Here is a 26456-nt window from a genome sequence, read left to right as displayed (position 1 = left end):
TGTGATGGCACTCATACAGGTCATACAGAGAAACACAGCTACAACAGTTTATAACATAAACATATAATCATACTATCTACATTACATATACATATAAAAACTTACACGTGAAAACATACGTCACAAAGTGTGTTGCGCTCTCCTCTTACTCCCCCTGGTGGTCATTATGGAGTAGTGCATACATGAGGTGGGGGGGTTTGTAGAGATTTCTCCTTTAAAATAATCAGAAGGATTCGTTCATTTCCATTTAAACAGGAAACTCAAGAGTTTGTTCATTCTGTTGTCATTTCTAGGCTAGAATCTAGTAGGTCTGCCTTTGTGTGCCAGTCTGTCTCTCTGTGCCAACTGATCCACTGCAATACCTCATGTAACTGCTGCTATAATACTGCGTTCGTTCCAGTATTTCTGCACACACAATATTGTTGAACATACAGTATTTACACTGGTGTTGTTTCTGTTTATTGTCTTTTGTGTATTGTCTTGTAATTTTATTTGCATGTCTTTTGTCCTGCACTGTTAGCACCAGTTGCACTTTATGTACCTAGGACTACTTACTTCCTTAAGTCCTTAGTTCCGTCTTTGTTTTATGTAACCCCTTGATCCTGGAGAAACGTTGTCTCATGTCACTGTGTACTGTAACAGTTATATATGGTTGAAATGACAATAAAAGCGACTTGACTCTGCTTCCTGCTTCCTGCAGCTGCTTCATCACATTGAAAGCACCGATGCTTGCCTACAAAGCCAGAAACGGACTGCCGTACACTAACCACAAAGCTTTTATCACGTCACACACCGAACCACGCACTCTCAGATCTTCTAGCACTGCTCAACTGGTCCCACCGTTTCTCAGAGCACAAGGAAGGCATGCATCAAGGCTCTGGTTCTGGCACAGAGGTGGTGGAATGAATGTCCGCTAGATGTCCAAACAGCTGAGCCACCTGGATTTATATGGATTTAGAGAAGGTCTGATTGTGTATTGCCATTTGCTGTTGGAGGTACAGCAGGATTTAGGGGTATCTGGGTCACTACTACATGTGGCCCAGTTTCTGTATGAGTGCAGTGAGCGTTGTGTCTATAGTGTTTAAGGTGAGTGTTGGACATGATGAAGATGTGTGCAGTCTGTTTATGTTCATTTTTACTACTTACAGTTTTCAGCTATCGAAATTATAACACTGTTGTTCATTAGTTCACATTTTCAAAAAAACAACAAAAACTAGCATCAAATTACTGATCCATGGTGGACGCAGAAAAAAAAAGAATATATTCACAAACACACACTTCAAATAAATGACTAATTTTCTTCTGCAAAAAATACATTAGCTTTATATACCGATTATTATACAATAATAATAATAATAATAATAATAACAACAATAATAATAACAACAACAACAATAATATACAATTTAAAAAAAGATGAAGACAGGAACAGTTCAATAAATTAGATCTTTGGAGATCTTTGGCATAATTCTCTTCGTGTGACAGCAAGAGCTCGTATCCTGGTTTAATGGGTCGACAGGACCGGTACAGAATCTCATTATGATACTGGAAAGCCACCAGATCCTGAACAGATGAGGAGGAAAACTGATTAAAATTGTAAGTGTAAGAAAGTGACAATAAAGAAGTGTAAAAATCAATGAATTCAGCATGACTGTGTTCCTCACCTCATCCAGTTAGCATGCGTCTCTCTCGTAGCGTCTATGTTCTTCTCACACTGCTTGCTCTTGTATATCTGTAAACAAATGTGATGAACACTACACTGAACCCATGAGTCCAGAGAAGCCCTTCAGAAAGCAGAGTTTCAGGAGTGTTTATCTTGTGCCATCTGGAACTTTCTACATGCCAGGAAGATCCAGAAGGACCTCAAACACTCAAACAGACTGAACTCTTTGCAGCAGCCAGAGAAAAGCTTCTGCTCCCTGAAGACCAACACAGAGAGAACAAGGATCATTGCAGACCTCAAGCAGGACCACACAGAAAATGTGAATTATGGGGAGAGTGGGGTGGAAAAAGAGGCCGAAAAGGAAAATGGAATCCCCACATTGACGATAGAGGAGTTCCCAACCTTATCATGAGACACAGGGAACCTTTCCTCAGGGACACCCCAAACGGGGTCATCCACCCCATCCCCACTCTAGCTGCCACAAAGGGCACCCCGGGTAAACAGAACAAGGCAGGTTTTTCCTAAAAGGACCGGCCGACGTGGAAATCCGGAGATTATTTGTACAGACGATCACCCGGAGCTTTTGACAATACAAACTTGCCCTGCCCTGCAGGTTCATGCTCACCAGGATGCCTCATTTCCAAATGAGGAAAGGGATCAGGGCCCTCTCATTACATTAGATGAACAACCAGAAGTGATTCATTCTGTATCACTGATGGATTCTCTGTGCCATGGCCCTGGAGAGGACTTGGAAGGCAGCCTCCTTCCGGAGCCCCTGATTGACCAGGGTAGCACGCCGATCAGTCCGCCCACCGATACACCTAAAACCTTTCAGCCAGTGAAACACCTGCTCACAGCAACGAAAATGATTGAATTGGGTCTCAGCGTCTGCAGAAAGTGGTGCATACTGGGAGATTCTAACATGGGGAGAATTACAGACCATCACTTTGAAAATTTACGTAATGGTGGAAATTGTTATCTTGGCCTTTGGAATTAACCACAGGAAGCAAAAATTCAAAGAGACGGCAATAAAACAAATACAGAGTGCGGCCAGGGACAAGTTCCCGGAGGCAGTCATCGAGATCTCTCTGATTAATTTTGCCAGGACTCTGAAACATAAAGAACAGGTTATATTGGAAAACATCAATGATCATGTTCAAAGAAATATGCCCTACTTACCACTGCTACCAACTGCACAATTCAAAATGAACAGTGAACAAATCCACTGGACACCAACATGTGCAAAGGCCATGTTACATCATTGGGCCAAACACCTAAACTTCATGGCCCTTTGAACCCAAAACCGGGACTGCAACTTGGTAGCGAGGTGGTCAATCTGTCCAACCACTTCACGCCTACAAAAAGTCAAATGAAACTGTTAAATAAGGGCCTTACATTCACAACAGTACCATTATTAACAGCCTTCTACAGATGTGAGAAGGAGTCTGAAACTCCCCCGTTTACGGGTAAGTCCACGTGGACACCCAAACTCTCTCAAGTCCCTAATGTAATAAGAAAAATAATTAGAGCAGACAGGTACGCAACCAAAAACACTCCCTGGGACTTTAAGGAAACACCGAACCTGGATAAAGAGGAAAAGCATGCTCTACAACAATTACGCCAGAATAAATCCATTGTCATTAAGCCGGCCGATAAAGGCAGTGCGGTCGTGATAATGGATAGAGAGGCGTACGTAAAAGAGGCAGAACGACAATTGAATCAGGAAGAATATTATCAAAGACTTGTTGAACCGATTTTCCTGAAAACAATTCCAGAGGTAAAAAATATCCTAAAGCAATTAAGGGACGATGGGTACATAAATAAAAAACAAGAAACTTACCTGATGGGGTCCGACAATCCACACTCGAGATGCTTTTATCCCCTCCCTAAAATACAGAACAACAATCATGGAGTGTACCGATGGAGATGCCACCAGGCCGCCCTATTGTCTCAGACTGCGGTAGCGAGACGTATGCCACAGCGGAATACGTCGAACATTTTCTAAATCCGATTAGTACCAGACACCCCAGCTACATCAAGGATACTTATGATTTTATTGAAAAAATAAAAAACAACAGTCCCAACCAACTGCCTCCTGTTCACCGTGGACATAGATAGCCTCTATACTAACATAGAGACACCAGCGGGACTGGAGGCAGTCAGGGAATGGTTCATCAGGTACCCGGATAAGAAAAGGCAGAAGGAAGCTTTATTAAAGTTATTAGAAATTAATCTCACCAAAAATGATTTTGAATTCAACTCCAATTATTATCTTCAGGTAAAGGGCACAGCTATGGGAAAGAGGTTTGCCCCCTCATATGCCAACATCTTCATGGCACGATGGGAGGAGGCGGCATTGGATGCTTGGCACATTAAACCCCTCCATTATTATAGATTTCTTGATGACATCTGGGGCGTCTGGTCTGGGACGGAGGATCAGTTTAAACAATTTGCCAATCACCTCAATCATTTTCATCGGTCCATAAGAATTAAATACACCTTACATAAAACAGAGGTAAGTTTCCTGGATACGGTAACCTACAAGATTTTAAGATTTAAAGATTTCCTTAAAACACACAAACTGGACATCAAAGTCTATTTCAAAGACACGGATACACGTGCGCTACTGTACAAAACCAGCTATCACCCTAAACATACCTTTAGGGGCATCATTAAATCCCAACTCCAGAGGTTCCATAGCATTTGTACGCAACCTGATGGGTTTCGAGAGGCCAAAACCATCCTTTTCCAGGCCCTCCGAAGACGGGGGTACTCCCGATCCTTCCTAAGGAAATGCCTGAGAAAGTACCTGGATAAAAAAGAGGAGGATAATAAGAAGATTATCCGTTTGATCACAACATTCTCAAGAGGGAGCGTGATATTAAACAGGATGATCAAGAACAATTTCAATATGTTTTTGATGGCTGCCCAAGTACTTGACGATCATAAGATCATCTCAGCATACAGAAAGAACAAAAACCTGAAAGACATGCTAGTCCGCAGCAGGTTGCCTACCTTGCGGAGGAGTGGGAAGAAACCGGTCCCATTCAGGGAATTCCGGCCTAAACGCTGGATAACACCCACAAACAAAAGCAATTCACACCATACAGCCTACCTTAAAACAGGACATCTGTAATTGTGTGTATCTGATCTACTGCACAAAGTGTAATATACATTATGTGGGGGAGACTAGAAACACATTATCAACCAGAATGGCACAACACAGGTACAATATTAAACACAAAAAAGAATCACATACCCTGATTGTCCAGCACTTTATTTGACATGGCATCGCCTCCCTGAAGGTCATGGGACTCCAACATAACAGGTTGTGGACACACACAATGAGGAAAAAAGTAGAGAGAGCGTGGATCAACAAACTGAGCTCTATGCACCCATGGGGGCTTAACGAACAATTGAGGATGACATAAATAATTGATATCCCACTGTAACAAACAATGATGTTGGCTGTTGTGGATGGCTGGAGGTAGGCCAGTGCACAACGCAGGCTCCGGGTTGATCCAGGTCGGACTCAAAATCCCTACACCTAGCCCTAACCCTAACCCTACCCCCAACCCTAACCATAACCCTACCCCAACCCTAAACCCTAACCCTAATCCATAACCCTAACCCTAATCCATAACCCTAACCCTAACCCTAACCGTAATTCCACCTTCTATTCCCTATCCCCTTGGGCCTGGACCCGGGCCTCGGTCATTCCCCTAACCTAACCCTACACCTAACCCTACACCTAAACCTTACCCTAACCCCAACTCTAATCCTAACCCTAACCCTACACCTAAAGTCGACACCTAAACCTATCCCTAACCCTACACCTAAACCTAACCCAAATCCCTAACCCTAATCTTACAACTAACCCTTCACCTAACCCTAGGTCTTGCAAGGTTGTTTTCAATGTCCTGCAGGATCCTGGTCCTGAAACACACCTATTCCAGCCCAGAAGCCATGTATACCTTAATATATAAGCTTTCTGATGATGATAATAATAATAATAATAATAATAATAATAAAGCACACACATGAATGCATTAGCATTTTGAATCTAGCTTTACCTGTGGGTTAGAAGGTCCAGGTGTGAATGCAGATCTCCTTATAAAGCGCCTCATGCTTTCTCCAGCTTTCATTATTAGATTAACAGAGATGTGATTGTGAACATTTCTAAAGGTGACACAGATCAGGCAGCTCATGGAGATCAGCTGTTGCTGATGCTTCTCCTTCACATGTTCCTGCTGATGATCAACCAGTGATGGTGTCATTAGCGCCATCACTGGGCCGGAGGGAGGAACTCTACAGGAACAATCCTACTCTAATGGCGTTTAAACAAATAAACTGTTTAAAATCCTTGAAACTTTAGTAACTTTATGTTTTTTTGACAATTTATAATGTACAAACTATCTGAAAACTGATAAATAGTAATAAACGGTGTTGTCTACTTTAACTTTGTATTATTTCGGTTAAATACGGCCAAGAGTTTTTTGGCCATAAAATAATAAAAAAAAATTATCTTCTCATTTTCTTTTTTGAGGAATAATGAACACATCACATATTTCATTCTGTAAAATATATTTGAGTTCTGACTAAACACACAATGAACACAGCAATAATGATGAGACAAAGTGTGTGTGCTTCATGAAACACAAATAATAATAATTAAAAAATAAATACTTCCTATAAAACCACATAGCAAACACACACAAATCCACGTCAGAGTTTTTCTCAGAACGTGAAACATCTCCAACATTCCTCTAAACCACGTTCTCTCTCTCTCTCTCTCTCTCACACACACACACTCCTTCACTCTCTCTCTCTCTCACACACACACACACACACACTCCTTCACGCTCTCTCAATCTAAAGGAAAGAGAAAGCTTCATGTGCAGCTGATTTGATTTTAATTACACAATTTCTTTATTGTTTTATTCACACGACAAGCACAAAAGACTCAAAAATCAGAAATACAAGACTATAAGGACGAATAAACAAAGACAGCAATACTGACAAGTAACACACACACACGAGTATATAAAGCATATATAAGCATCTAATTTACATATAATCATATTGGGATTAACCTTAAATATGATCAGAATAGCCACATTATTCATTTAAATATATATATGGTGAAGTTTATTGGCTTTTAAAATCAGGTAGAGCAGAAAGTCGACATGTTGAGTGCATAACTTGAATCTTTGCTAAGCAAAGAAAATAATTTACAGGCTTGAAAATGATCAGAATTTGTTTTAATACTTTATATAAAATCTCTAACTATAAAATCCCCTTCTTGTGAACCTGCAGGCCAGGTGCGATGAATGACCTTTGACCCCCCAGTCACACGCACACTCTTCTCTCGGACGTGTTGTTGTTGCAGTTGAGCTTAACAGGGAGACTATGTTGACGGTGAGGGTAACGTGAGGGACTCTTACGCTGGTGTTGAGTCACATGGTTGTAATTGGAGCATTCTGATTGGTCGTCCACGTCTGTCTCGTCGATCAGCGGAATCCTGCATCCAGCATCAGAGATGATAAACTCCGGAGGGGTCTGGAATTCATTCGCCGCATCAGGAAGGTCCGATTTTTCCATTCCGTCGTACAGAGAGCTGTGGAATGTTCTCACCACTCGGATCTATGGAGAGCGACCAATCAGGACAGGAGATAAAAAAAAACATGAGAAAAATAAAAATAAAACTCAAAGTGTCACCTCGAGCATTTATCACACCACAATAAAGATGTTTAATATTTAATGAATTTCACTCAAAAAAATGACTTTTATATAATTCAAAAAATGTTTTAGATAATAAAATAATTTAGCAAAGTATTTTTAAGGAATTGTTTGACATCTGCTGCCTTTAGCTCAGTGTGTGTAAGGCACATAGTGGCAGAAAAAAATAGTGGCAGTTTTACAATACACAAGAAACATCCACACCATTTCAGTTCACACTTACATTTAAAACAAACGTTTGGATTCAAATCCAAACACACACACACACACACACACACAGCAACAAAAAATTTGGTCCACATCAGAGACAGATGATACACATGAAACACACAAATACACAAATTCACTCAAATACGTTCATGCACATTGTTGACAAATGGAACTGTGATACAGATCAGACTTTTACACTTTTATAAGAAGACGGATGAACATCGAGTTTATTGGTTTAACATTCATAGTTATGCTTCTCTTGACTTGGAGCATCAGGCCTGAAAAGAGAGTTTACAACATAAACACAACACAGAGTCCCTCAATTTGACACTAATTGCTTTTTCCTTCGAGCCTTTTTAACTGACAAATATTAAAGTTATGCAAATTTGTACAACACATGCAGTTTTTACACTTAAATTATTTTCTCGTCACTGACGGGTGTAAATAATCAGAGTGTAAGGCCCATGACGGACGAAACAGAAAGCGGTTTAAGACTTAAAGCTATAATAAGGCACTGAAAAAGAGATGGAAAAAAATACAGACTGAATATTTCACAGCACATGAACTTCACTTCTTAAGAAATAAAGACAAGATAGTAAAAAGAGAAGAAGAAGAAGAAGAAGAAAAAAAAAAAGAAGAAGTGGGAAATGAGCATGCATTAGCAGAGAACCATGTGTTTATTCCCACAGAAATAAAGAAAAGGTGCAAGGCTAGGGGTTTACACTCGTCTGTTTACAGCCGTCACTTTCTTCTCAGATATTCCAGTGTTTAAACAATTAAAACATTAAAAAAATGAAACTTAAAACATTTCTTATCTCTTTTACAACACAGTGAATGAAAGAAAAACAGAAATAAATAATGGCAGAGACAACAAGAGTGAGCGTGAGAGTGAGCGTGTGTGTGTGTGTGTGTGTGAGTGAGAGAGAGAGAGAGAGAGAGAGAGAGAGAGATGTAAAGAAAGAAAAGAAAGTTTGATCCTGAGTGGATGCAGACGCATGGATACAGATGTAGTGACACACAATCAGTACAAGTGAAACATTAACTTCTCTCTCACACACACTTATAGGCAGCAGTGTTGAGTCACTTCTCTAGTGTGTGTGCACATGTGTGGGAGTCACTGTTCACGAGTGTGTGTGTGTGTCCTGGCCGTTAGCGGAGGGCTGGAGTTCACTCCCCGCTGACAGACCTACGTGTGTGTGTGTGTTGGTTACGTCATGTAGCTGGCTGAGGATGGAGGACCGGCGTCGGACGGCACCCTGAAATGAGCCACTGCGCTTAAACGTGCTGACTACCTCCATCTGCAGGAAAGACACACACACACACACACACACACACACACACACACACACACAGTGAGAAACAGACAGGTAGAACAACAATTCAATGTTAATCCCACACTGACACTGACTCATTACCTGCGTCTGAATGCGGTTTAGACCTCGGAACCAGAGTATTTGTCCTCGTCTCAGTTCTCGCTCTGCATGATCGATCTCTTCCTCATCCTCTGCCAAATCTTCATCAGTGATATCATCAGCCGCTGGACCAAGCCCTGCCTCCTTCAGAAACTTCAGCTGATTTGTTGGCACGGATGCAATCACCTGTTGACGTCAACAAACAATCAAGATCTTAAAGTCAGCCTGCTTTGATCTCGAATTCCTTTCGGCCATTTCTGCTTTGTGAGCCAGTGTCTGTTTCTCCCACCCCAGTTTATGTCTAACCTGTTGCTAATGGTTCTGCCCCACCTCATTCCTTAGATACTAGCTGTTGCTGAAGTTCCTACCCCAGCTTCTGTTTAAGTTCTTGCCTCACTTCAAACGTTCCTATTGCCCAGGACCTCTTAGGGCCTGCCCTAATTTCTGCTCTTGCTTTAAGTGTTGCCCCAACTTTTTTGTAAACATCTGCCCCAGCTGAAGTACCATCTGCTGCCCAGGTCCTTCCCAATTCCTGCCCCAACTGCTATAACAGTTCCTGCCACAGACAATCCCCAGCTCCTGCCCCACCTCCTGCCACAATCTCCTGAATTAGCTCCTCTCTTGGTTGTTGTCCTTAGTTCTTTACCCAATTTCTGATCTAGACTTTATTCTAGCTCTTGCCTAAGGTTCTGGAAAGGTTGACCTAACTCCAGACTTAGCATATGAACCAGTTTCTGCCCCAGTCTCAGCGGCTGTCTAAATCCTACTATAAATCCTAAATCTCCTGCCACATGCTCCTCTTGTACTTGCTGTCCTCAGTTCCTTACCCAACTTCTGATTCAGCTTTTATTCCAGATGTTGCCTGAGGTTCTGCCTAGGCATTTGTTCACCTGTCCTAGCTTTTGTTCCAGTTTCTGCCCCAGCTCCTGACTAGGCTTCTGGCCCAGCTCCTATTCTGGTTGTTGTCCCAGATATCAGCTCCTGTCCTAGTCCCTTACACAGCTTCTGCTCCAGCTTTTACTTTAGCTCTTTTCAAAGGATGAAGGCTATTGACCTACCTCTTTTTCAACCTTTTGTTTCAGCAGCTGTCACAACCTTTATCCCAGCTCCAGTCCCAGAATATGTCCCACCTTATGGCTCAGTGTCTGTCCTATTATCAGTATGTACAATTGTGCCGGTAGTCCCAGATTCTGCTGCATCTCCTGACCTAATGGTTTCTTCAGCTTTTGTTCTAGTATATTTTTTTGTTGAGAAGTTTTGTATAAGTCTATACTTTGTTTACAGACTTATGCAAAAGTTTACAGGTCTGCCCCCATGCCCTGCAGGTCTGTCCCCTTGCCCTGCTGGTCTGCTCCCTTTCCCTACTGGTCTGCTTCCTTGCCCTGCTGGTCTGCCCCTTTCCCTGCAGGTCTGCCTCCTTCCCCTGCAGGTCTGCCTTTTTGCCATGCTGGTCTGGACCTTGCCCTGCTGGTCTGCCCCTTGCCCTGCTGTTCTGCCCACTTGCTGTGCTGGTCTGCCTCCTTGCCCAGCTGTTCTTTCCACTTGCCCTGCTGGTCTGCCCCCTTTCCCTACTGGTCTGCTCCCTTGCCCTGCTGGTCTGCCTCCTTCCCCTGCAGGTCTGCCTTTTTGCCATGCTGGTCTGCCTTTTTGCCATGCTGGTCTGCACCTTGCCCTGCTGGTCTGCCTCCTTGCTCTGCTGGTCTGCTCCCTTGCCATACTGGTCTGCCTCCTTGCCCTGCTGGTCTGCCCACTTGCCCTGCTGGTCTGCCCCCTTTCCCTACTGGTCTGCTCCCTTGCCCTGCTGGTCTGCCCCTTTCCCTGCAGGTCTGCCTCCTTCCCCAGCAGGTCTGCCATTTTGCCATTCTGGTCTGAACCTTGCCCTGCTGGTCTGCCTCCTTGCTCTACCGGTCTGCTCGATTGCCCTGCTGGTCTGCCCCTTGCCCTGCTTGTCTGCTCCCTTGCCCTGCAGGTCTGCCCCCTTTCTTGTTGTTCTGCCACTTGCCTGCTTGCTTCCTTTGGCAAAAACACAAGTACCTCTATCTTAATAAAATGATCATGGTTAGAATTCCCAAATCCACCTTTTCCATATACACACCTGATATTACAGTCAGAACAGCAGTAAACAGCAAGGAACAAAAAATGATTTATTTTATCATAGTTATGCAAATAAGGTGAATTATGTTTATGCAAAGGAGTATTACCTGACCCCAGATCAGTTCTCCCACTCCTACAAACAGACACCAGAGCCACTGCTCCACATTCAGGGGTGAACAGCTAAACGGCTTCCCTCCAAACTGCACAATCACAATCTAAACCACACACAAACACACACTCAGGAACTGGACCTATGCAAAAAATGTTCCAAACATGAGATTTTATGTCTTCAGCTCTGTTTTCTTTATCATTACTAAACAGAGAAACAGATTTCTCTTACAGAGATATGGTCCTGGTTACAGTTGTATTCCTATACAATTAAAAGAACTGGCCAGAATGTAGTCCATTAAATGTTCTTGAAATGTAACCTGTATAGCAAAGGTGCCAAGGACGATGGAGCAGAAGATGGGATTAGCAAAGATGCCGTCAAAGACGTTCCTCTCGCCGTGGATTTTCCGTGCATTGATCTCGTTAAAGAGCTGCATGAGGACGAAAGTGTTAAAGATGATGGTGTAATGCTCAGACGGAGGAGCATGGAGAGGAGCATCACGGCCATTATCGATATCAAACATCTTCTCACCTGAGGAGAAGGAAAGATGATTATTACAGCAGAGGCATAAAGATGATTCATTCAGAATTTCTTTTTAACTCAAACACACACCGACAAATAGCAGCGTAAAGATGATGATGAGCTGATACACCGCATGTCCGAGGATGTTCTTCATCATGGTCCTGGAGATGAGAGGCTTGTTCCGGCCATAAGGTTTGCGCAACAAGAGGGACTCAGTAGGAGGTTCGGTGGCCAGAGCTAAAGATGCAAACGTGTCCATAATCAGGTTCACCCACAACATCTGCACGGCCTTCAGAGGAGAGTCCTGCACACGCAATACACACAATGAAATGATTACTAAGTTGATACAGTTTTCAGTGACGATAAATGTGTGTGTTGTGTGAGTGTTGTGTGTGAGTCTCCAGTGTCAACGCTTCTTCGGGACAGAGGAGTTTAAACTTCTCAGTAACACAAGTTTTATTTTTTTCTCTTACTGACTTTAAGTGATGTATAAAGAGGCTGATGAAGGATGTAGAGTTATAGCTGATATAGAGGAAGTGACAACAGGAACTGTCAGGATCCAGCCCGGACATTGGCCACGTGCTTTTGTTTATGTTCTATGTTCACGTGTCTGCCCCGCCCTTGTCTCTGCCCCGCCCTTGTCTCTTCCTCCCCGCCTCTGCACACCTGTTCCTCATGTGTTAATTGTCATGTCTATTTAGCCGTGCTGCGTTGCCTATGGCAGTGTGGAATCCTTGTCGTCGTTTGTTGTGTCTGGTGTCGTGTCTTTGTCCCTGTTGTGTGTACTTTAATTATTAAACCTATCCTGCATTTGGGTCTGTTTTTATCCCCGCATCCCTGACAGGAACTGAGCCGATCTGAAAATGACACTGAACACAACATTGCACAAAAAGCACAAAAGTGTAATCATTGTCAGTTTGCTGTTGTACCAGAGGAATAAAACACTTCAGTTATTGGAAAAATGTTATTGGATAATTTCAAATTTTTGTTGTTGTTGCTATAGTAACAGGTATTATCCGTGGGTAATACATTTTTATTCATAAACTGGATCATCCTGCAGAATGTTCTTGGAATGGAGTAAATCTCTAGTGACTGTGAGACGTACGTGTGTGTGTGTGTGTGTGTGTGTGTGTGTGTATACTTGTGTAATACAGGCTCCAGTGAAAGCCACTATAACAGCCACCACATTGACCGTCAGCTGAAACTGCAGAAATTTGGAGATGCTGTCGTAAACATTTCTGCCCCACATCACCGCCTTCACGATGCTGCTGAAGTTATCATCCGTTAAAATGATGTCAGATGCCTCCTTCGCCACGTCTGTCCCTGCGATACCCTAAACACACACACACACACACACACACACACACCTCTACGACATGTGCAGCTTTACTGAATGAAAGCTATATAAACCAGAAAATGGGCTTTATGACAGATCTGTGTTTCTGTGTCTGTTTATTTCATGATTATCATATAAATATGAAATTAAAGTTCACCATCGCAAAGCCAACGTCAGCTTTCTTCAGTGCAGGACCATCATTCGTACCGTCACCAGTCACCGCCACAACCTGCCTCTGTTCTCCTATCGTGCTGTCTATGATACCTATACACACACACACACACACACACACACACACACACACACACTAAATAACGTTTAATCTCTAAAATTCTGCACAATATACCTGTTAATAAAAATCCAGTCAGTTCACAAAAACACTTGAGTGTGTGTGTGTGTGTGTGTTCTCGCTGATTTCGCTGAGTCACAATTCGTTTCAATTTCAGCTTTGCTTGTCATGGTGTTTTATGGGTGTGGCTTAAATGTATATGATGTATATGTGTTGAAATAGGAACTTAACGTCAGGTACCTATTGTACATTACTGTGTTAGATTAGACTTTTTATTTGACATTTGACACGGATATTTCTAGATAATAGCGTCTCTAACGATGCAGCTTTAAGACTGCAATAAGACTACATTAAGACTGTAGTGTGTGTGTGTATGTGTGTGTGTGCGCGTACCTTTGACGAGTGTATGTTTGTCTGTTGGAGATGAGCGAGCCAGGACCCTGAGTTTGGGCCAGATCTTATCGATGCGCTCCTGCTCCACCTGGAAAGAAAAGATCATTAGCATTAATGAGTTTATTCATGATTAATTCATTTTAATGGATAAATTTCAGGATTATAAACTTGACATTTTTTAGTTTAGAAACTTTAGTCATTTAAATGGGTTTGCAGTGTATAATTACAGGATATGTATGAGTTATAAAAGGTGTGAAATCAGCTTCCTTGTTGACAAATGACATCAAAAGTCATAAAAATTAAAACTATTTGCATATTCATGTTTCTAATTAACATGTGACCCACAATGCCTTTCAGCCATCGCTTCATCTTATTCTTACTGTTGTGATTTGTAAGCTCCAAAATGTCAGAGGACGCCATCTGATTGACTAAAAGCTGACCGTACCTCTCCTTTCTCGTTCCTGATTCGCCGGTTAAAGTCTTTCCCCTCCATGCACAGGAAGTCGTCTCCGATGTTAAGGATGCCGCATTTAGCGGCGATGGCACGCGCTGTGTTGATGTTATCTCCCGTAACCATTCTTACTGTGATTCCCGCCCTCTGACACTTCCTGATAGCTTCTGGAACCTGATTGGACAGTTAGAGACAGGCCTTGTAGTAAACCATCCAATCAGAATGAAGCTGGCTAAATTTAAACTGGGGATTTTAAGTCGGATGTCACAGGTGGCTTTTCCGGAACAATCTTTAACTAAAACTCACCTCCGGCCGAACCGGATCCTCGATTCCCACCACAGCGATGCAGATGAGGTTGTTGATGATCTCGGCCTCGTTGTCCCATTCCGGTGGCGGATCGTTAGGAACGTCACGATACGCTACACAGATGGTGCGGAGGCCGTCACACGCCATCGGCTCAATCACCTTCTTCACCATTTCATCCCGATCTCGAGGTCCGAATGGACGAACCGGACCGCTCTGGGACAAAATGGAAGAACATCTACACAGAAAGAGAGACAGAGAGTCCTGATTCCATTATGTCTGAGTCCAATCAGGGTTAGGAATAAATTAGACCTAGATTAGACAGAAGTAAATAAGTCTGAGTTCATTTAAGCAGGCTTAAGGATAAAAGGGACTTTATTTAGGGTTAGTGCTAGAACAGGATCCTTTAGTTAGGATTAAATTTAGTACAGGTTTAGTTTTAAGGGGAAAATATGAGTCAGGATTAACTACAGTTCAGTTCAGTTAATTTAGGATAAAAAATAAACAGTTTGGGTTAGTAACTCAATCAGGGATAACGATCAGCGTTCACAGTTAGTTAGGATTAAATTAGTACAGGTTTAGTTTTAGTTCAGTTTCAGTCAGAGTTAGTGTTAGTTTAGACTAGGAGAGTGAGATCCTTTCTTTACTTGGGAGTAAAAGAGTCAGAAATTCTGTGGGGATACACACATACACACACACATACACACACATACACACACACATACACATACACACACATACACACATACACATACACACACATACATACACACACATACACACACATACACACACACACAGACATACACACACACAGACATACACACACACAGACATACACACACACAGACATACACACACACAGACACACACACACACACACACACACACACACACACACACACACACACACACATACACACACACACACATACACACCCATACACACCCATACACACCCATACACACACACACACATACACCCACACACATACATACACATACATACATACACACACACTCACTTTTTGAGCAGGATCTCGGACGCTCCCTTGCTGTAGATGCGGAAGTGTCCGTCAGGGAGCTGGATGACGGTGCTCATGGACTTGCGAACGGAGTTGAAGGTGTAGACCTTATAGAGGTTCTCCTCTGGAACCTGCTCTCGTATCGACTCATAATCACGCTTCAGATCCAGCACCAGACCCAGCAGTGCACATTCTGTCTTATTCCCTATCTGCTTAGGTAAACCCCCCTCCTTCTCTGCTGCCTATAGAGAGAGAGAGAGAGAGAGAGAGAGAGAGAGAGAGAGAGAGAGACACATTATACCATCCTCATGCTAACACTGAACCAACCTCATACCAATCTCATGCTAATTCTGTGTAATCCTCTAACCAACCTCATGCTAACTTTACAGTAACGTCCCTCCATCATGCTAATATTCTCTTATCTTGTGCAAACCTCAAAAAGACCTCATGCTAAATTTACAGTAAACTCACGCCCATTTCTTCGTGCTAGTCTAACGCTAACCTGTGTTAGTACTGTGTTAAAGCAGTGTGTGTTTCTGTAAATAATAACAGTAAAAAATGGAAACACAACATGAGCTGGAGTTCCACAGGCAGGATCCTGAAGAGCTGCTCACCGTGATCTTGGAGGTGTAGGCGCTGTTGATGGAGATGGCACTGGTGAGCAGCTCCAGTGTGTGTGTGTTAATGTGCTGTGGTTCCGGGATTTCCGTGAAGTGTTGATCTCCCACGTAGATCTGCACAGCCGTCATGCGATTGGTGGTCAGCGTTCCGGTTTTGTCCGAGCAGATCGCCGTGGCGTTCCCCATCGTCTCGCACGCGTCCAGATGCCGCACCAGATTATTGTCCTTCATCATTTTCTGGAAGGTTTTTACAACAACTGTAATTCACTGCATCGTGAGCTCCTTTACACTACACAGGTCTAGTATGCTGTGTTCCTATTGGCTAATATTGTCAGGGGCAATGATACACACAACACCAGACCTGTACTCACAAACTCATCCTGAGGCTTTCTAAGTTAAACACTACTTCATCAGTTCATTCACTCACTCATTTTCTACCGCTTATCCGAACTACCTCGGGTCACGGGGAGCCTGTGCCTATCTCAGGCGTCATCGGGCATCAAGGCAGGATACACCCTGGACGGAGTGCCAACCCATCGCAGGGCACACACACACACACACACACACTCTCATTCACTCACACAATCACACACTACGGACAATTTTCCAGAGATGCCAATCAACCTACCATGCATGTCTTTGGACCGGGGGAGGAAACCGGAGTACCCGGAGGAAACCCCCGAGACACGGGGAGAACATGCAAACTCCACACACACAAGGTGGAGGCGGGAATCGAACCCCAACCCTGGAGGTGTGAGGCGAACGTGCTAACCACTAAGCCACCGTGCTACTTCATCAGTTAAATGCTTAAATTAAACTGCCATACTAAACAGTGTCATCATGTTATTACATCACAACATCAATATCATTGTGCTCAGTGCTCCAGTACACCATTATTTGTTTTCTAAAATTAATGGCACATGAGTGAACTTACCTAATGTCACCTAACTAGCTTGTGTTTTCCTCGTTTCCTCCTAGTTTATGGAACAGAATCTACATTCTCTTGTCATTTGTAGCTTGCCTCTTGCTAGCATGCGTTTTTTTATGTGGGTGTGGCCTGTCCTGGATTTTTTTCACTTTGATGAGAATTATAAAAGTATATATTGCTTCACAAGCTAAGGAATTAAAAATCAATTTAAAAATGCACTAATCAGTGTGAAATGTTTTTATACGTACTAGCGTTTATGGAAGATTAGCCAAGCTAACTTTACTAGCTACATACTGTACACTCACCAGAGGCACCAACGATCTTTCTAGTTATTTCTAAGCTTTATTTTAATTAGAAACATCTCTATTTAAGGCAAGAAATTGAACAAGAGATCGAATAAGACAGGATATGATTAAAAAATAACAGCAAAAGGGAACTGACTGCAGGTAAGAAGTCAAAACTATGAGAGAAGAAAAGAGGAATCTTTCGAGGAAATTGTGACTCTGTGTAACACAAGAACTAAACCATTGCTGAATAGTGTGAGGCTAAATGCTGCCTCACCTTTACAGAATACGCCAGTGAGATGGTGACGGCAAGCGGCAGACCTTCAGGAACGGCCACGACCAGCACCGTCACCCCGATGATGAAGAACTTGACGAAGTACTGGACGTATATGGGGGTGCAGTCGGGGAGCCAGGAGCGACCCTGAATGATGAAGGTCTTTATCACGAAGTACAGCATCAGGATAATCACAGTGATGGCCGACATCACTAAACCTGCACACCACAGAACATGAGGAAGTGTCAGCATGTCTGAGCTCTCACTGTGCTGACTGAAGTTCCTCTACACGTTCCTCACCTGCTTTCCCGATCTGCACTGCCAGCTTGGTGAGCTTTCCCTGAAGCACAGATTTCTCCTTTTTGTTGACATTTGATTTCTTTTTGTCTTTTTCCTCCATGTCTCCACCCTCCGCACTCTTCAGTGGCTGCATCTCCATGGCAACCGCATCGTCCTGTTTAATCCCTGTTAATGCGTAAAATCAGAAAGTCAAAGTTTAGATAACATTTCATATAAAAACCTGAAATTCCAAGAATTCTGAAAAGTCTGAAAACTTTTAAATGACAAAAATAGTAACGTAATAAAAAATAAAATTTGTATTTAAAAACATTATTTCATTTTTTCTTACATTACTAAGAGAAAAAAATTGATAATCAGTAAATTCAGAGATGTTTGGAATCAGAGAGCTCGATGACTGAAAAGGGATCAAATGGAAAAGTTAAAACTGAAATCTGGAAAATTAGAAATTCAAGAAATTGGAAATTTATGTCATAAAAGTAGAAAGACATTTTTTTTAAACAAAATTATTATTTAAAAAAAACAGAAAGCTTTTAAAGAAAATAAGAAAGAAAATCAAAAATAACAAATATTAGACTGAGTGGTTAGTTAATTACGATTAATGTAAATATTGATTTTTAATAAAAGTTTAAAACAATCAAGTTGTAATCTTAATCTCAATTTCAGAAAATCTAAAAATATAAAATAACTAGAACATAATAATAGAAAATAATGAATGATTATTCAAAACTATAAATTAGTTGAGCATCACATGATCTACACATTAACACTAAAACAAACAAATGGCTAATGGAGGGAAAAAAAACCTGTTCATCACATGAACATCAAATGAAGGTTCCTCTGTTCAGAAGCTCAGCTGCTTTATGATGATAATGATGCGTGCGTGTCGGTGTGTGTTTGTTCTCTCACCTTTGTTCTGATTGTTCTCCAGAGCGCCGTCTTGTTTTCCTGCAGGAATAAAAAACGCTGAAACTGAACGAATACGTCACCGAGTCGCTTCCAAACTAAGAGAACTTAACCAAGAACTTTTTTATTGCATCAGTTATCAAAAACCAGCGGACGTGTCCCTCACCGTCAGTCACGTCCCTCAGTCCTGGTACATGTCCAATATTCCACAAGTCACAGGAAGTTTGACAGGAAATTAAATGAAGATGGAGGGAGAGAAGAAAAGTAAATGATTCCATTCTTTTTTTCCTCAGTGATTTGTTCATACTGACTGATGAGCTCTGTTTAAAGTTTGAGCTTGGATGTTAATTATCAACTGAAGAAATTCATTAAAAGTAAATCATTAGAATGCCTTTAAAGCCCTCATGACACGAGCGTGTTGTGTGTTGCCGTGCGGCCGCACAATTAGCGCGTGATTATTAGTCGATCAGATGACCGTAACATTTCTGTAGGCTGAACCCTGGCTTTTGGTTTTCTTCTGAGACGAGTTTATTTTATGAATATATTATAAATTTGAATAATAATAAGAAGAATGACTAAGGGCGGGGTCAAGGGGCAGGGTTAGACATGGGTGTGGCCAACTGTTGGACAAACAACTCCCACCACTTCACAATAACGCCTACAGAGATAAAACCCTGAAGCAGAGTTTATTGTAAAACACTGTGTTAACTTCTGTAATAAAAATAATTTGAGCATTTAAACCTTAAAAAGAAATTAAATTGTAAAAAAGATTTGATATGAGCCCTTAACTAGTGCGACACCACAATCAGCTCTGGTAAAAAGTGTTAATTAGCATTAAAATGTCATGCTAATCATGGACTTGTGTCTACTGTGTAACCAGTGAATTTAGCAGCTAACGCTATCTGCTTTGACGCAATAACACTGTTGTGTGACGCACGATTAACACGCTGTTTTTTGATAACTGATGAACACACACAGTTTACTGACACGTCTCTCACCTACCATTAACAATGCTGCACGTTTTGGTAGAAATGCCAGAAAACCGGATGGATGAGCTACTACTGACCTCTGCTGCAGTTAGCAAACAAGGATGAGGTGCCATGTGAAACAAAGAATGAGAAGACAGAAACGTTAAATAGAAATGATAAATAAACTGAAAGGATGAGTCATCGTCCCTCGTCCTGCGTTTCCTCTCCGTGATGATCAGCAGAAACAGTCCTGATGGACATGGAGCCATGGGGTGTGTGTGTTCAGTTGTGTTTATCAGGGGTGGTGGTCCGGTGTGTGTTCAGTTGTGTGTTAATGGTCTGTGTGTGTCTGTGTGTGTTCAGGTGTGTGTTCATAAATATTTGTTCAGATGTGTGTGTGTGTGTGTGTGTGTGTTCAGGTGTGTGTGTCTGTGTGTGTTCAGGTATGTTTGTTCAGATGTGTGTGTGTGTTCAGTTGTGTGTTTATGGGGTGTGTGTGTTCAGGTATGTTTGTTCAGATGTGTGTATGTGTTCAGGTGTGTGTATTCAGGTGTGTGTCTGTTTGTTTAATTATGTTTGTTCAGATGTGTGTATGTGTTCAGGTGTGTGTGTTCAGGTGTCTGTTTTCAGGTGTGTGTGTGTTCAGGTGTGTTTATGTGTGTGTTCAGGTGTGGATGTGTTTATGTGTGTGTGTGTGTGTGTGTGTGTGTGTGTGTGTGTGTGTTCAGGTGTGTTTGTGTGTGTGTGTATGTGTGTGTGTGTTTATGTGTGTGTCTTTGTGTGTGTGTGTTCATGTGTGTGTGTGTGTGTGTTTATGTGTGTGCGTGTGTATTTATGTGTGTTCTGGTGTGTGTGCGTGTGTATGTTTGTGTGTGTTCAGGAGTGTGTTCAGGTGTGTGTGTGTTTATGTGTGTGTTTTTATGTGTGTGTGTGTTCAGGTGTGTTTATGTGTGTGTGTTTGTGTGTTTGTGTGTTCTGGTGTGTGTGTTTGTGTGTTCTGGTGTGTGTATGTGTGTGTTTATGTGTGTGTGTGTTTGTGTGTGTGTGTTTATGTGTGTGTATGTGTGTTTATGTGTGTTCTCGTGTGTATGTGTGTTAATGTGTGTTTGTGTGTGTGTGTGTTTATGTGTGTGTGTGTTCAGGTGTGTTTATGTGTGTGTGTTTGTGTGTTCTGGTGTGTGTGTTTGTGTGTTCTGGTGTGTGTATGTGTGTGTTTATGTGTGTGTGTGTTTGTGTGTGTGTGTTTATGTGTGTATGTGTGTTTATGTGTGTTCTCGTGTGTGTATGTGTGTTAATGTGTGTTTGTGTGTGTGTGTGTTTATGTGTGTGTGTGTGAGTGTGTGTGTGTTTATGTGTGTGTGTGTGTGTGAGTGTATGTGTGTGTGAGTGTATGTGTGTTTACATGTGTGTGTGTGTGTGTTTATGTGTGTGTGTGTGTGTTTATGTGTGTGTATGTGTGTTTGTGTGTGTGTGTTATGTGTGTGTGAGTGTGTGTGTGTTTATGTGTGTGTGTGTTTGTGTGTGTGTTTATGTGTGTGTGTGTGTGTGTTTACGTGTGTGTTTGTGTGTATGTGTTTCTGTGTGTGTGTATGTGTGTTTATGTGTGTGTGTGTTTATGTGAGTGTGTGTGTGTGTGTGTGGTTATGTGTGTGTGTGTGTGTTTATGTGAGTGTGTGTTTATGTGTGTGCGTGTGTGTGTGTGTGTGTGTGTGTGTGTTGTTACGTTCCTTCTCCTCACAGCTGCTGCACAAACCTGATGTTTACTAAAGAAACTGAATGTTGTGTTTATTCATGTCACTGTTACCCCACAGCACTGCTCAGTCCTGCTCTCTGATTGGTCAGAAGGTGTTGATGAATTCTCTCTATCAGCAGTACAGGTTACTGTTAATGCACTCGCTCTGATACCTTATCGTTTCCATAGCAACAGCTGGAACTTTTCCTCAGTAACATGACAAGCCGCATTTTGTTTTGTTTCTCTGATTAACTTGAAGAGGGAGAATAAAGAAAGGCTTCTGAGGGAGCGAGTGTTCGACTGCTACAGCGCAAGTGACAACAGGAAGTCACATGTTCTACAGGAATGGTCATTGTTGGTGAGTCGCTGTGGTGTAAGAGGAATAAATGACTTGCTATTACATGCTATTAGAGCAAAATAATCACGAGCTGCATCACGGTGTCTCCTCAGACAGAACGACGTAAACCTCCAACTTTCATCTTCCAGCTAATGGAACTGCACCTGCTCCAGAAAACCGAAGACATTCCTACCTTTTTTAGTCTCTCTCTTTTCCTCCTCGACCTCTCCGGCTCCGAGCAGGGTGAAGATTATTCCGGTTTGGGAGTTGATCCCGACTGCAGTCACCAGCATTCTCCCTGATCCCTCCATCACGTGTGTTCCTGAAACACAACACTGGTAATCACGTCAGACCATCAAGTCAGACCATCACGTCAGACCATCACGTCAAATCATCACGTCAGACCATCACGTCAGACCATCAAGTCAGACCATCAAGTCAGACCATCACGTCAGACCATCACGTCAGACCATCACGTCAAATCATCACGTCAGACCATCAAGTCAGACCATCACGTCAGACCATCACGTCAAATCATCACGTCAGACCATCACGTCAGATCATCACGTCAAATCATCACGTCAGACCATCACGTCAGACCATCACGTCAGATCATCAAATCAGACCATCAAGTCAGACCATCACGTCAGACCATCACGTCAGACCATCACGTCAGACCATCACGTCAGACCATCACGTCAAGCCATCACGTCAGACCATCAAGTCAAACCATCACGTAAGACCATCACGTCAAATCATCACCACAGACCATTATGTCAGACCATCACGTCAGACCATCACCTCAGACCATCACGTCAGACCATCACGTCAGACCATCACGTCAAATCATCACGTCAGACCATCACGTCAGACCATCACGTCAAATCATCACGTCAGACCATCACGTCAGATCATCAAATCAGACCATCAAGTCAAACCATCACGTCAGACCATCACGTCAGACCATCACGTCAGACCATCACGTCAGACCATCACGTCAAGCCATCACGTCAGACCATCAAGTCAAACCATCACGTAAGACCATCACGTCAAATCATCACCACAGACCATTATGTCAGACCATCACGTCAGACCATCACGTCAGACCATCACGTCAGACCATCACGTCAAATCATCACGTCAGATCATCACGTCAGACCATCATGTCAAATCATCACCTCAGACTATTATGTCAGACCATCACATCTGTGGTTTAACATTATCCAGGTTACATTTTTAAAATAAAGTAGAAACGTAGAATATACAGGATACTGAGTAAAGAAAAGATCTGAATCGGTGGGGGTGGGGTTGGGGATGGTTAATTGTAGTGATGGATTTCAGTAATGACCGTGTCCATGTGTCCATGACCGTGTCCATGTGTCCATGTCCAATCCTGTCTTCTTCTTCAGAAATGACTCTGACCTGGATGTTGTACAGCAGTAACATGGTCCTGTTGCTCATCTCAGTCCTCTTTACTTTTCTACACCTGAACACTGGAATGATTTACAATCACAGCACAATTCATCAAGCCTGACATATTTCCCCTGGGTCCTAGTGACCTCCGGTTAAAGACAGACCCGGGTTTGTGTAGTTGGAGGTTTCACACTGCTCCTATTTATCTGTACTGTTTAAATAACGGCTTGTCTCACGCTTTCACATCAGGTCAGGTCTGTGCTTCTGCACCCAAGCAGATGTTATTACCCTTCACAGCTTTATCGTCCTTTTTGTTCTCCTCCAGCTTGTCGTGGAGTCGACCGGCCGTTTGTTCGTTGGTATCTGACGTCCTGTTACTCTTCAGTGCGCCGTATTTCCCCCTTGTTCGGTGCTCTGTTCAGCCACCTGACTCTATCTACCAAGCCATTTTTGTACAGATGTTCAGCTCTGTCCTGGTTTTCACCTGATTTGAGGTTTTCACACAGAATTCTGTGTCTAATCAGGTGATGTTATATTCTGTTGCTATAGTTTCACACCGCAATGTGTTTGATATCCTCAGGGAAGAAGACGAGCTTCTACATTACAGGTGGGAAAGCGTCTTCTACATTTACAGCTTTTGGCAGATACACTTATACAGCTGAGCAATTATGGGTTAAGGGCCTTGCTCAGGGGCCCAGCAGTGGCAGCTTGGTGGACCTGGAATTAAACCTTAAACACCAGGCTAACATCCCCACACAGCTGGGGTTAGACAGCGCTCACACTCAGTGTCATCGCATCCTTTCCACAAGACATACAGCTAAGTACGGTGACCCATACTCAGAATTCGTTCTCTGCATTTAACCCATCCAAAGTGCACACACACACACAGCAGTGAACACACACACACCGTGAACACACACCCGGAGCAGTCGGCAGCCATTTATGCTGCGGTGCCCAGGGAGCAGTTGGGGGGGTTCGGTGCCTTGCTCAAGGGCACCTCAGTCGTGGTATTGCCGGGCCGAGACTCGAACCCACAATCTTAGGGTTAGGAGTCAAACTCTTTAACCATTAGGACACGACTTCTGAGGGACAAAGTAATAAAACATAAAGGCTTCACCATTCATTCATTTAGATCCTCTTGAGAACATCGCTGTAATAAAACTGGTCCGTTATCTGAGCTAAAATAAAGTGTTTATTAAGGAACGTCGTCCGTTTGTAAGCATGAAGAAGCTTCAGGAAGAAAAAGCCGAGATGCTGCTGTGTGTTGTGATGATTAAACAAACAGAGCTTCATCTGTAATGACGCTAATACACTTTACGCCGATTTTCCAGGAAACAGAAAGCAGACAGAGATCTGATTAGGTCTTTATTAGTCTTGTGGGTCTAATAAAGAGAGAGAGAGAGAGATGCAGTTTAAGAATTAATGGACTTCATCCTGGTATTTCTGCTCAGATATGAAGTGTTTGTTATTAAATCAGACTCTGTGTAAGTGAGCAGCTACTTGTGTTCGTTCGGTTCCTCTGTGTGGGATCTCAGGAGCGTGGGCTGGAACATCTCCACTCTGATCTCCAGCATGAACACTGCAGGTCCGCGCCCACGACAGGGCACGCAGGTGTAGTGACGAGGCCAGGATCCTGCTCACGAGTGTTATGATGATGATTGTTTCACTTATGTAAGAAAAGTCCACCCACATATGAATCTTTAGAAGGATCACGTCATCTTTAATGGATTTATTTATAAATCAGATTTTGACTCTGTCTGTTTTCAGTTCATGTCGTTGGACCACCTACTGTATCAAGGCAGTGGGATTTACATCTTTACACAAAAGGTTTTATTAACGGTATGTTTCAGTGAGGGGTCACGGTGGCTTAGTGGTTAGCATGTTCACCTCACACCTCCAGTTTTGGGGGTTCGATTCCCACCTCCACCTTGTGTGTGTGGAGTTTGCATGTTCTCCCCGTGCCTCGGGGGTTTCCTCCGGGTACTCCGGTTTCCTCCCCCGGTCCAAAGACATGCATGGTAGGTTGATTGGCATCTCTGGAAAATTGTCCGTAGTGTGTGAATGTGTGAGTGAATGAGAGTGTGTGTGTGCCCTGTGATGGGTTGGCACTCCGTCCAGGGTGTATCCTGCCTTGATGCCCGATGACACCTGCAATAGGCACAGGCTCCCCGTGACCCGAGGTATGATAAGTTCAGATAAGCGGTAGAAGATGAATGAGAGTGTTTCAGTGAAGAGATTTCTTTAACGTCCTCATCGTTCAGCACACAAACTCGTCACGCTGCTACTCACCTGACAGCAGCATCGGATCTCGATCCACGGCTTTCCGGACGTGATCCGACTCTCCGGTGAGGGAGCTCTCATCAATCTTCAGGTCGTTTCCCTGAATCAGAACTCCATCAGCAGGAAGGAGATCACCTGCACAACACACACACACACACACACACACTTTTAGAGTTCTAACCCTAAACCTGAAGTTTATTCTACAATACTAATCCTAATCTTATAAAGTTTTCCTTCACACCAAACGTAGCTGATCAGCCAGGACAGGTTTATCTCAGTGTCGCTTGTTTATCACAGTTTAATTAATACAACACCAGAATGAGGCTGAATCTTTTTTAGGATACATGATTCTAATGTGAAGTAAATTATTATCCATCTAAACTCCACCCCTATACTTTAGGCCACGCCCCTCTGTGTCCAGTGCTCCTTGTAAGAGTTTACACTGTGACTGTTAAAGCTACAGAACCAGAGTTTATAAGCTTAAAGCTAGTTCATTGTCAGCAGGGATTGATTAGTAATCCTGGACTCCTGGGCAGTAACTCAAGCAGATACCTGAGCAGGAACCTGAGCAGGAACCTGAACAGATACCTAAACAAGAACACGAGTTAGAACCCACTCTCTATCCAGAATAATCTTCCTTTAAGTGCCTCTGAATCCACAGCAGCTGTGGCTCCATTTTAAGTCTTCTTTTGGCCCGTTTTACTTCAGAGCTTAAATCTGACCCATTTTTGTAGTTTTCACTTTGTTGTCACACTTAGAGAAGGTTTATGGTTCATGCTTTTTCTCCATCCATCCTCATAGTGAGCTCCAGTTAGAACAGTTAGGACCAAACTTACTGCTCATTGGCTACAAGTTCAGACACACAAACCAA

At 42.8% G+C, this 26456-nt stretch overlaps 1 protein-coding gene across 3 annotated transcripts in view; it reads right to left on the bottom strand.

Moving 5' to 3' along the window:
- Nucleotides 1-6659: 6659 nt before the first annotated feature.
- Nucleotides 6660-26456, bottom strand: part of atp2b3a (ATPase plasma membrane Ca2+ transporting 3a) — a 30745-nt gene continuing 10948 nt past the window's right edge. The window contains exons 5-23 of one of the 3 annotated variants that reach the window (XM_060881746.1): nt 25595-25720; nt 22086-22214; nt 19858-19926; nt 18859-18897; nt 17953-18117; nt 17656-17870; nt 16161-16403; nt 15547-15788; nt 14525-14759; nt 14213-14392; nt 13768-13855; nt 13243-13349; nt 12891-13082; nt 11840-12053; nt 11547-11758; nt 11226-11333; nt 9028-9210; nt 8803-8910; nt 6660-7306 (exon numbers count right to left, since the gene is read on the bottom strand). In XM_060881746.1, the coding sequence (XP_060737729.1) occupies nt 7013-7306; nt 8803-8910; nt 9028-9210; nt 11226-11333; nt 11547-11758; nt 11840-12053; nt 12891-13082; nt 13243-13349; nt 13768-13855; nt 14213-14392; nt 14525-14759; nt 15547-15788; nt 16161-16403; nt 17656-17870; nt 17953-18117; nt 18859-18897; nt 19858-19926; nt 22086-22214; nt 25595-25720 (3149 nt within the window). In that variant the 3' untranslated portion in view covers nt 6660-7012. The remainder of the gene's footprint in view (nt 7307-8802; nt 8911-9027; nt 9211-11225; nt 11334-11546; nt 11759-11839; nt 12054-12890; nt 13083-13242; nt 13350-13767; nt 13856-14212; nt 14393-14524; nt 14760-15546; nt 15789-16160; nt 16404-17655; nt 17871-17952; nt 18118-18858; nt 18898-19857; nt 19927-22085; nt 22215-25594; nt 25721-26456) is intronic. The other 2 variants (XM_060881747.1, XM_060881748.1) reach the window with 2 other exon arrangements.

Source organism: Tachysurus vachellii, chromosome 11 (genome assembly GCF_030014155.1).
Source record: "Tachysurus vachellii isolate PV-2020 chromosome 11, HZAU_Pvac_v1, whole genome shotgun sequence".
NCBI lineage: Eukaryota > Metazoa > Chordata > Actinopteri > Siluriformes > Bagridae > Tachysurus > Tachysurus vachellii.
Note: the sequence above shows the minus strand (reverse complement) of the source record. Positions and strands in the feature narration are given on the sequence as shown.